The sequence below is a fragment of the Somniosus microcephalus genome, unplaced genomic scaffold (genome assembly GCF_052327205.1).
Source record: "Somniosus microcephalus isolate GS21.2 unplaced genomic scaffold, FLI_Smic_1.0 unresolved_chr2, whole genome shotgun sequence".
Lineage (NCBI taxonomy): Eukaryota > Metazoa > Chordata > Chondrichthyes > Squaliformes > Somniosidae > Somniosus > Somniosus microcephalus.
Window position 1 is genome coordinate 48,187,606 of NW_028225180.1, and position 12,358 is coordinate 48,199,963.

At 49.5% G+C, this 12,358-nt stretch overlaps 1 protein-coding gene across 1 annotated transcript in view; it reads left to right on the top strand.

Moving 5' to 3' along the window:
* The first annotated feature begins 7,098 nt into the window (after positions 1–7,098).
* Positions 7,099–12,358, top strand: part of LOC147092607 (putative G protein-coupled receptor 139) — a 126,871-nt gene continuing 121,611 nt past the window's right edge. Inside the window, exons 1-2 of the mRNA XM_085975649.1 lie at positions 7,099–7,162; positions 11,757–11,852. Of these exons, the coding sequence (XP_085831775.1) occupies positions 7,099–7,162; positions 11,757–11,852 (160 nt within the window). The remainder of the gene's footprint in view (positions 7,163–11,756; positions 11,853–12,358) is intronic.

Below are 12,358 nucleotides of genomic sequence, written 5' to 3' on the forward strand. Positions count from 1 at the left end.
GAGAAAACAAACTTGCACAGCATCGAGGAGGGAGCGGTCTGATTTTTCAATCCACATAGTTATTTCTGGGTTGTTTTCCCCGAGTCTTATGCATTTTCATCATTTGAGCTCATGTGTTTTTTAAACACTCTGGCCTAGAAATTCAGTTGGGTGCGCCAGCCGTTAGCGCCTTAGGAGGAGTATATCTCGAGTGCTAGGCGCTTAGCACCCGGGCGCAGCACGATCTGCACCTCGCCCCAACTTCAGAACACATTTAGCGCCGGCGCAAAGTCTTAGCGCGCGCCCTGCTGCTCGCGCAGATCATGACGTCATTTTGTCGTGCAACGCCCTTTGTGTGCCCCGAACCGGAACTTCACTCGCGCCGGCCCATTGTGCGCCGGGTGGCCCTAATGACTGTGAAGTGGAACGGTACACAGCCGAGGCGGGCCGCGGGGAGCGCTAATTAAAGGGCACTTACCCTGCACTATAAAGGCCAGCCATTTTGCAGCATTCACTCTTGTGCAACGATTTTTTGGAGAGAGACCAAGGAGGAGAGCTTACTGGTTTGGACCAACACTAGGACAGGTATTTTTGGCTCAGGCCAGAGCTTAGCAATTATCTTTGCCTTCATTGTGAGCTCAGTGTTTGCCAGCATATAATGGGGGCTGCATTGGGTGCCAACGCTGACTTTCAGCCTTATGCCAGAAGGGCTTACAGATGCCGTGAGAGAGTGGCAGCCCTGGCTAGATGCAGAGGGGGCAACAGGCGTCGTCAACTGAGGCCTTACCCACCCAGGGTATACCGCCAGCAGTCCTCCTATCTGACCATGTCTGCCGCGATGTGTTTTAGGAGGCTGCGATTCAGAAGGGAGGTGGTTGCAGACATCTGCCAGCTGCTTCACAGAGATCTGCAGCCACAGCTGATGCGCAGGAGGTCTCTGTCGGTGGCAGTGAAGGTGACGGTGGCTCTCAACCTCTATGCCACCGGCTCCTTCCAATCCGCTGCTGGGGGCATCGCTAACATCTCCCAGTTCGCCGTGCATTGCTGCATCCACCAGGTGACCGATGCTCTTTTCAGAAGGAGACATCAATTCATCTCCTTCCCCATGACCCTGGACAAGCAGCAGCAGCGTGCAGTGGGATTTGCAAGAATAGCGGGCTTCCCCATGGTGCAGGGAGCCATTGACTGCACGCATGTGGCTTTGCGGGCACCTCTGGAGCATGCCGAGGATTACCGCAACCGGAAGGGCTACCATTCCCTCAACGTACAGCTGGTGTGTGACCACAGGCAGCGCATCCTAGCTGTCAATGCCCGCTTTCCAGGCAGCAGCCACGATGCCTTTATCCTGCGATAGACAACTGTGGCTGACATGTTCCAGGCACAGCCTCACCCAAGAGGATGGCTTATCGGAGACAAAGGCTATCCTTTGTGTACCTGGCTCATGACCCCGCTCCGCGCGCCCACGACCCCTGCTGAAGAGGCATACAACGAGAGCCATCAAGCGACTAGGAACATCATAGAACAAACAATCGGCGTCCTCAAGCAATGGTTCCGCTGTCTCGATCACTCCGGGGGAGCCCTCCAGTATTCGCAGGAGCGAGTCTCCCAATTCGTCGTCATTTGCTGCATGCTGCACAACCTGGCTACCCGCAGGACTCAGGCACAGCCACCTCACGTTGGACCACCACCTCAGGAGGAGGAGCAGGAGGAGCATGAGGAGGAGGAGGATGAGGAGTACCAGCCCAGGAGGGAGGCAGAAGGTCCAAGGGCCACCCGTCGGCGGCTTATTGAACGTCACTTCTAGGCCCCCTGTCAGGGAATGGCTTGTGCCAATGAAAGAACATGATTGCAGCCGCTCCGCAAGCCCTCAGCCAGTTAAGGCAACAAACACTTCAAAGATCAAACATTGACAATGTTAATAAATAAAATGCTTTATTGTACAAACTCAGGGCCCTTCCCACATGAAAACCAAAAACAGACGAAACCCCCAAAAAACACTCAAACACATTACTCGCTCCCACAACCTGGAGAGGATTAACAAAACAATGCAACTAAAATGGCCGTCATCCTCGGCCTTCGTAAAAAACAAACATCACATTCTCGGCCTTCAAAAAACAAACATCCAATTCTCGGCCTTCCAAAAACAAACATCCAATTCTCGGCCTCAAAAAAGAAACATCCAATTCTCGGCCTCAAAAAACAAACACAACCGGCCACACATTCGACTTTTTGGCCCGCTAGGGCGAAGCCTTGGACATCTTTGTGTGGCCCCTGCCCGCCCTGCTGCTCCTCCTCAAAGTAAGGCCATTGGCTGCTGCAAGGCTGGGGGCAGGCTCCAGAGGGGCACTTGTCGTGACGGCAGATGCCCTTGGGGGTCGGCCTAGTTGAGGTCTGGCCGTCGAGCGGGCGGCTGTTGAATGCTGCAGCTGTTGTTGGCCAGTATCAGTCGCTGCAGCAGCTCCTGGCAGCTCCACTGGGGGAGTGGCAGTGACGGCTGGAGAAATGGGGGCAAGCTGGCGGATGGCAGGCGCTCGCTGGTCGCCTGAACACTGGCACTCGCCCGGGCCAGCACTGAAGTATGCGCACCAATCTGCCGAGGGACAGAAAGCTGTGCTGCTGCAAAGCGCCGGGTGCCCTGGCGATGTCTGGCTGACACAGCGAGTGTGGCAGCAGTGAGTGCCCGTGTTGACCTGTTCAGTGACCTCATCAGAGCACCCAGTGACTGCACGGCACCACTGATCAGCTGGCCACTCGCTGACTGAGCTGCCCCGAATGCCGCCCGACTCGCTGCCTGATCTGCCCCGAATGCCGCCCGACTCGCTGCCTGCTCTGCCCCGAATTCCGCCAAACTGATGGCCTGTGAGGCCCCGACGTCGGTCACACTCCGAGAGAGGGGCTCGATGGCCTCAGGCAACCGTGCCACTACCCCCATGAGCTCCGTGTGCCGGCGCTCCGAGTGCGTGGACAAGTCCTCGAGGCGTTCCATCTCCTCGGTGAAGACCATCTCCGGACTGGAGGCCGGACTCTCCCTCTGGGGAGAAGGCCGCCGAGCTGGCCGACCCTTCCTGCGTTGCTGGATGCCGCTGGGCCCAGCAATTGGACTCCCCTCCGGCCCTTCCCCCCTCTGGGGAGAAGGCCGCCGAGCTGGCCAACACTTCCTGCGTTGCTGGACGCCGCTGGGCCCAGCAATTGGACTCCTCTCCGACCCTTCCCCCCTCTGGGGAGAAGGCCGCTGAGCTTCCACCCCCCTCCCGCGTTTCTGCAGGCCGCAGGTCCCATGAGCGCCCCTCCCCTCTGACACTTCCGCCACGCTCCCCTCCAGGGAAGACGTGTCCCCTACATTCGCATGGGTTGCCGCGGCTGAGGGTTCCCCTGATGGGCCGCCTTCCTCTTGCTCCTCCTCCTCCTCCTCTTCTGAGGGGCTGTCACTGGCAAGTTCAGGGACCTCCTCCTCACCATCTGAAAGCAGGAAGGCACAAGAGTAGCTTTAGAGTGAGGAGAGGGCGTCAGCGAGGGATGCATGAGTGGTGGCATTCAGCGCATTGGTCGGACAGTGGGAAAGGATGTAGATCTGATGCGCAAGTGGGACGAGAGAGGTCCAAAAGGTGATGCCCTTACCATTGTTGCCCAGAACAGGGTCGGCATCTCCACATGCAACGGGGCCAATCACCCGGCCACCCATGATGCGCTCCACGTGATGTTGCAGCTCGGTGAGCGGCTGCATCTGGGGTCGGCCTCGCCCGGTCGCAGTCCGGCTCTTCTTATTATTGGCCAGCTTGGCCTGCAAGAGAAAGGATGGCCTCTAAGTACAGTGTGTAGCCCTGATCTTGTGTGCACTGCTTCCCATGGTGGAATAGCCTGGCCAGTTTGTCGCCCTGATCTTGTGTGCACTGCCTCCCATGGTGGAATAGCCTGGCCAGTGTGTAGCCCTAATCTTGTGTGCACTGCCTCCCATGGTGGAATATCTTGGCCAGTGTGTTAAGTGCAGAATGTGCAATTGATGTTCATGCCTGTCCCATAGCTGCTGGATGAGGGCTGGCCATTAGGGCTTTCAGGTCCCTTTGCCCATAATGTGAGGTGCACATGCAAGGATGAGGAGGACACTGGAAAGGGTACTCACCCTGACAATCCGAGTGAGGTCATTAAACTTTTTGCGGCATTGGACACCGCTCCAGGGGACCTCGCTGTTGGCTGACACCTTGCTGGCGACATGCCTCCAGGCTCTCTGGTAGACGTGGACCGGCGCCTTCCTGCCATTGTCCGGGTACAAAATATGGCGCCTCTTCTCCACACCACCAACCAGCACACTCAGATCAAGCTCTGAGAAGCGCTGCACTCGTTCACGGGCCTTCTGCATGGCTTCAGGCGCTATTTGGGTCCAGCAGCAGTGTTCAGGCCTAGCTGGAGGGCTCCACTATCCAGGGCATGGCAGCAGACCAAGTCGACCCTTCCCCCTTAAGTGCTGGCCGGCGCCAGGGTGTCTGCTGTCAATCACGAGATGGCCGCACCTGCGCTGCGCCCGGCCTCGGCGCTCTCGCTCAGCACCTCCGGCTTAGCACCTAAAGAGAGGCGTGCAGCGCCAGTTTTAGCGCTCGAGCAAACTCTTAGGGCGAAGCTAATGAATATCGAAGAAGTGGCCTCGATTTTGCGCCGGGTGCAAACTTTAGCGGCCGCTCGACTTTACCGTCCCAAAAGTGGCTACAATGAATTTCTAGGCCTCTTTGTTTAATACACAAGGGACGTTAATTGTGTCATCTAATCTTTCCCCGATTTACTATTAATTCTTTTCCTAATCACTCAGCTCATTGCCTTCCCTCTAACTCCTGTCTATTGTCTCTGGTCTCTACTTTTCCTAGTTCCAATAAAACGGTTTCCCTTTTGCTGTCCATCCACTGAAGAGTTATACCTGAACTGTGCCCCTGTCCTTTGTACAGATACTGATGGATCCGCTGGGTATTTTCACCTCTTCGTATCATTGATTCAGATTCACAATATTTACAGTTTTATCCATTTCATCCCTATTTTTCAGGTTGATGTTCTGTAACATTATATGTTTCTAAGATTGGTTATTTCAACTATTCTCGGTGGCACTGAATAAAGAAAATGCAATGTTGGCATTTTTAACATTTTTGAGCCGAAATAGTGAGATAACCTTGCTACTTTATAAATCATTGGGGTGACCACAATTAGAATGCTTGTACAGTTCTGATTGCCTCAGTATAAAAAGGTTATTGCAGCTATTGAAGAGATCAACTAGAATGATTGAGAGGGTGGAGGGCTGGATGAGGAGGAGCTAGTGTGTAAATTGGGCATGTTCTCACTGGAAAAGAGAAGTCTGAGAGGTGATATGATTGCTGTTTCACTTTGTCCAGTATAGTAGAAACAGAGGACATGGCCTGTGCTTGAAGGAGGGTAAATTCAAAACTAGTCTGTGTTAAGATACCGCTCAGTCATGATCGAATTGAATGGAGGCACAAGCGCGAGTGAATGAGTGGCCTACTCCTGTTCCTATATTCCTATGTCTCTATTTATAAAGCCTGTGATCCCATATACTTTTCTAAAAGCTTTATCATCCTGGCCTGCCACCTTCAAAGATTTCTCCATGTTTTTCTGTTCCTGCAACCCCTTTAAAATTGTAACATTTCATTTATGTTGCCTCATTCTTCTTTCCAAAGTGCATCACTTCACATTTTTCTGCATTAAATTTCACCTGCCATGTATCTACCCATTTCACCAGAGTGTTTATTTCCTCCTGATGTCTCCTGCTATCCTTCTCACGGTTTATGACTTTTCTGAGATTCGTGTCATCTATGAATTTTTAAATTATGCTCTGTACACCCAAGTCCAGGTCACTAAAATCTATGAAAAAGAGCAGTGGTCCTAATACCGACCCCTGGGAACACTGTATACTGTACTTCCCTCCAGTGTGAAAAATCTTGGTTCACAATTACTTTCTGTTTTCTGTCCATGCGCCAATTTATTATCCACGCTGCCACTACGCCTTTAATGTCATTGGCTTCAATTTTGTTAACCAATCTATTATGAGGTACTTTATAAAAAGCCTTCTGAAAGTCCATATACTGAACATCAACTAGACTACCTTCATCAACCATCTCCTATTTCATCGATTAACTCAATCAAGTCAGCCAGACTTGATTTGCCTTTAAAAAAAAAATCCATTTTGGCTGTTGATAATTAACCCATGTTCTTCCAAGTGACAGTGAATTTTGTTTCAGAAATTTTTTCCCGAGGAGCTCCCTCAACACGGATGTTAAGCTGAGTCGCCTGTAGTTATCTGGTTTATCACTCTCCCCATTTTTGAAGAGGGAAGTAACATTTGGAACCCTCCCATCCTCTGGCACCTTTCCCATAACCAAGGATTGGAAGGTTGTGGCAGAGCGGGTGACACTTCTACTTTGAGCCCTGCCAACCATTTTAGTACATCGTCCTCTATTTATATCCTGTCCAATTTCTCTACCACCTCCTCCTTTACTGTATGATTGGCAGCATCCTCTCCTTCAGTGAATAATGAGGCAAAGTGTTAATTTAGTACTTCTGCCACGTCCTCTGCTTCCATAAGATAATTGTTGGTCCTTAATAGGCCCCAGCATTCCTTGGACTGTTCTTTCATGCTTTATATGTTTATAAAAGGTGTTAGTGTTCCCTATTATTTTATCGCTAATCATTTCTCATACATTCTTCTTGCCCCTCTGTTGCTGTTGTGTGTTTATTACACGAGTGGCAGCGTTAGTGAAACAGCAAAGTGCTGAATTTTACAAAGTCTCAAACTGTTTATAAATTAACTGAACCCCTTTTACATTTCCACAGTGGGGAAAGGAAAGGGCGCTGATTGATAGTTTCAATTGATGCCGTGCACGGGAACACATAAATGGAGAATTATTATGATTATAAAACAGCAGTAAAATCTACCACTTGTATATTCACAGTGTTTTCTGAGATCCCAGAGCTAACAGATGCTGTACTGATGGTGGAGGAAGGATTTGATATCATGTTTAACAAAGCAACGTTCTCCTTCTCATTTTAATATTTCCCTCGAATCCTCCCATTAATATTATATTTGTTACAGAGCATCAGAACCTGGAAACGCCTGTCACCACCATGGCTGAAGGGCCAAACAGGGGAGGAGATCCAACATCTTCAACAAGGATGAGAATGGATACAGGTAGGCTCACAAAATACTTGAAAATTCAATTTCTGACCTGACAAATGGTCCAGATCTAGTGCATGAAACTGCAGCTCACACAGGAAGAGTGGACAGGACAGGGGCTGCGTACAAAGAGGGAGGTGAGTGACCATCTAGAGAGACAGCGTAGTCAGAGGTGTAGGGAGCTCTTGAGTACTGGAACTATCCACTAAAGGTGGATAGAGACAGTGAATCAGAGGATCATCTTCCTGAGCAACAGTGTGACTCCAGGGCACAGGCGGCCACCAGTGGGGCGAGAGTGAGATGCAGTTGGGGCACTGGAATTGGAGAGTGATACTGGTGGGAGATTCTATAGTCTGGGGAATAAACTCGTCTGTAGCCCTAAGCATGTCCCAAATGGTTAGTTGTCTCCCTGGTGCCAGAGGGAAAAACATTCTGGAACGGATGGGACCACCTCTGGGAAGGAATGGAGAGCAGAAAATAGCCATGGTCGGAACCAGTAACACAGATAGAAATACGTTTATAGAGGGACTATTAAGGCTTGGGCACTAACCTAAGAAACCAGGCCTCAAGCTGTTGATCACTAGATTGTTTTGCACTGGGCTGCTTTAGGGGGGAAATTTGAGGCTTGTCAATTTGCAGCTCAGGGCTGGAGCAGGAGGGAAGGGTTCATGTTCTTGGGGCACTAGAGTGAGTTCAGGGAGAAGGGACGGGATGACAGTGATCTGAACAAACCAACAACAATGGTTTTACAGAAAAGTGAATGGAGCAGTGGGAAGATATCAGGGGATCTGACTGGAGATTGGGAAATATCCAGATCTGAGACTAGAGAGTGGAATTAATAAAAATGTTGGTGCTGAAACAGAAGATTTAACAAATAGTGATAAGTTCTTGGCAGGAAAAAGGAAGGAGGATTTGAAGTAGTGAGAGATAAAGTCACTTGTTTTAAAAGAAACGAAACCAGGACAAGTCAACATTCCAAACGTTGGAGCTAGTATTGAGTGCTGTGTATGTGAATGTACAAATCATTCCAAACATTCAGAAGCATGAGAGATGTGATCTAGTATCTATAAGACAGGGCCTGGGTTTTCACAGGATTCAGAGGGAAATGTTTCTGCTGATAACATTTTGAGGGAAGAGCAAAACATTTGTGGACGCGCGTATTAATAAAGTGTTCAATGACAGCGCAAGAACAACAACAAACTCGCATTTATATAGCGCCTTCAACGTTGAAAAACGTCTCGAGGTGCTTCACAGGCATGCTATCAATCAGAATTTGACACCGAGTCACATGAGATATTAGGGCAGCTGAGCAAAAGCTTGCTCAAAGAGGTAAGATAAAAGGAACGTCTGAAAGGAGGTGAGCGTTAGAGAGAGGCGGAGGGGTTTAGAACATGGAGCTATGCTAAGATGGAATCCACATTGACGCAGTTCAGCAATAGGAAGGGGAATAGCTCAATTCTCATTGGCTTTGTGGGCCAGCAAGCAGTGGAGGGCAGATGGAGGGGGAACTGGGAAACTACAGGAAACTCTTTTTTATCCGGCACCGACGGAACCGGCGTGGCGCCGGATGATCAAGAAGTCCGGATTAGAGAGAGGTATACTTGGCAAGGTACGAGAGCCCCGTACACAGCCACAGATCCAGGAACCCCGGTTACACGGCCACAAATATATAGTAAAACTTACCTGAACCTACTCCTGAAATTTGCCAGTTAAGAGCGATTTCCGGATATTTATGTACCGGTTAAAAGAGAGTTCCCTGTAGTTGTGGAGGATGCAATTTTGGGGAGATACAAAATATTTCCTTTACTTTCTAAAAATGATGGTTAAAGTGAGAATGTTGATGTACTAGAGGAGGATGTGGGTCCACAGTTAGAGATCACTGTAGAGAAGGATTTGGATCTGAGTACAATAACTGAGGTGAAGAAGTCACTGGGCTCAGAAATAATGCACCCCTGAAAGTTAAAGGAAGTCAGAGAGGAGATAGGAGGGACTCTGACCACAATATTTCATCCCACGCTTGATATCAAAAGTATACAGGTGGACAGAAGGAGCCCAAGTGATGTTTCTGTTCTAATGTGGAGAGAGGATTAACCTGATAATCAGAGACCATTGTGTAGAAACTCCTCAAATCTGTTAATCCATGTCGAATTAGTGAGCATTTAACGATACAGAGGATGATGAGGGGAGGCTGGAATGGATTAGCTGTAGAAAAGTCGTATTTGACAATTTTGCGAATGTAAGCAAGGAAAATCTGAAAGGTAAAATAGAACTAACAGACTCAGGCCTAGAAATTCACTAGCCTTAGCACTGCTTTTGAGGCGCTAGAGGGACTAGCGCCAGAGTTATGGCCAATTGAAAAATTCCCTGGGGCCCTAAAGCGGCGTTGCACCGGTAGCGCTGCGCCGGCACCGATGACGTCATCAGTGTGCGCAGCGTCCTGGTTGCCATGCCGACGGGCCCCAGCGCCGAAATTCAGTTGCGGCCGCCTCGCCCGTGGCAGCCGCAACTAAGACTCTGGCACAGAGTCCAACATGTGTTTGCGCCGGCGCATTAAAGGCCCCGCGGCGGCCGGCCGCTTTCCCGCCGGCCGCTTTCCCGCCGGCCGCCTGCCCGCAGCTCCCTCCCCGGACTTCTACCCCCCCCCCGGAACAGATGCAAGCCCGGCACTTGTCCAAGGTGCCGGGCTCATTTTTAAACAGATTTGCGCGGGCCGCGGCCGGGTGCAGGCAGCTCCTCCTTAACGGAAGGAGGAGGCCTGCACTTCCCCAGCCTGCCGCACCGCATCGGGTGCCGCAGCGCCGGAATTGCGGCGCTGAACGGCAGTTAGCGCCCTTTTCCAGGCGCTAAGACCCTTCAGTAGCGCCGGCAGCCGTTTGGGCGCGGCACTACTGAATTTTTGACGCGCGCAGGGGGGCTTAGCGCCGGCACTAACTTCCGGCGCTAAAGCCCTGGCTAAGCCAAAACCCAATTTCTAGGCCTCAGTGTTACCCAGACCAATAGTTTTATTACAAGTGCACACGGGAGAACTATCTCAGCTACCGTTAACTAGGGACATTGTTCTCAAGAGAAAAAAGTGGCAATACAGCTTAGTTTATACAGTTTATTAGACAACACTCACTTATTACTAATGATGGTGTATACATGAGAATATTGATGCTTCATTGGTTTACATGATTAATCAATCAACTATTAGGCCTGTCCTTTGAACTTGAGTACCCTCTTGATATGTCAGTAAAAAGCTTGTCGACTGTCGAGGCTTCATATTCATGAGCTATCTCTTACTCTTGTTATCGGTATTGGAAAGTATTTTTCAGCAGAGACATGGCTGGATGAATACAAAGCCACATTGAATTATGCAGCTGGCTGACTACTCTTCCAGGCCTTATTTGCTGCTACTCCTTAATCGTGCCTTTGTACTCTTATCTCTTCCAAGAACAGGCTCTTTCTAAACAGTTACTACCAAGTTGTAATTACAAGCAACACTTCAGAATGTCTTTGGTCAGCTAAATTTATTTATGTTCGTTTTAAAAGGGTTAATATAGCCAAGTATCCCATGGTGCTTTGCGTTTGTTTTCCAGCTTAACAAGCCTGAATGGTACCTTTCAGACATATTACACCGGTCAAATATTGAGGCCCACCCCTTTATATCCCCTAAGCCAAATTTTATCCTAACAGCGAAGAACGACGTTTGGTCCATCCAGCCTTTCCCAGGCAATTGTGATACTTTGTCGCCCTATCCCAAACAAAACCATGTGATCTCCTGGGTGAGGTGGAAAACAGGTAAAAACACAGGCCAATTTGGGGGATCAAAATACTGGAAAATCCTCTCCAACACAACTACCTATCCCTAAAGATATTCCAAAGACAAATGTGGTGCACCACCTCACTGTTTAAAGTTTCATGATTCATAAGATTCTACATTAGTGTTACTGTTAGTGGAACAGCAGTAAATGCCCTCACCTGCCACAGTGCTCATTGGTCAGGTGCTGCCACCATGAGAGATATGGTCAATATATTCAAACAGAAACACAAACCAGGACACATCTCCATGAACACATGGACATTGTCACTGCCCACAGAGACCAGAGGATCACACCCAGCTGTATATAGTGAGTGGATAGAAATCATATTCATAAAATACCAGAATTTAATATCAAAACTCAAAATATTAAACACACCTGTGAATAAAAATAATACAATAGGCCAGACTGTGTAAAACAGAGTGGTGGATCATTCAATCTATCAATGAACACTCGCTCCACATTTCCCTGCAGAATATTCTCTACCTCAGGAATAAGGCTGGTTTTTTCCTGCACTGTGTGTGTTAACCTCACCAATGGGTCCTCCCAGTGCGGAGTCTCGGCCAACGGGAGCCCGTCTGGAACTCGGTTGTGGAGATCAGCGGGACTCACTGGATTTCACTGGGCAGCTGTCTGTGTCACACCTGATGTGGAGAGTTGATCTTAACACTTGGGAAATGCTCAATCCCAGAGCTAACAGCTGTTGTGCTGATGGGGAGGAGGGACTTGATGCCATGTTTAACAAGGCAGTGCTCTCCTGATTTTAATATTTCCATCTAACCCTCCTATTAAAATTATATTTGTTACAGAGCATCAGAACCTGGGAACGCCTGTCACCACCATGGCTGAAGGTCCAAACAGGGGAGGTGATCCAACATCTTCAACAAGAATGAGAATGGACACAGGTAGGTTCACAGAATATTTCAAAATATAATTTCTGTCCCGACAAAGGGACCAGATCTCGTGCAAAAACCTGCAGCTCACACAGGAAGTTGGAACAGGACAGGGGCTGAGTAGAAAGAGGGAAGTGAGTGACTATCTAGAGGGGCACCGCAGTCACAGGTGGAGGAAGCCCCTGAGCACTAGAACTATCCAATAGATACCTGGTATTGGGGATTGTAAGGTGGATAGAAACAGCGACTCAGAGGAGGGTCTTCCAGGGCAACAGTTGCACCTGAGAACAAGAGGACACACTGAGTGGGGCGGGGTGAGAGGCAGGAGGGGCACAGGAATAGGAGAGTGGTCATGGTGGGAGATCCTATCTTCAGCGGAATAGACAGACTCTTCTGCAGCTCTGAGCATGTCTCGAATGATAAGTTGTCTCCCTGGTGCCAGAGAGAGGGGGATCCTGGAACGTGTGGGGCCATCCCTGGGAAGAAAAGGAGAGCAAGGAATTGTCGGAACCAGTAAC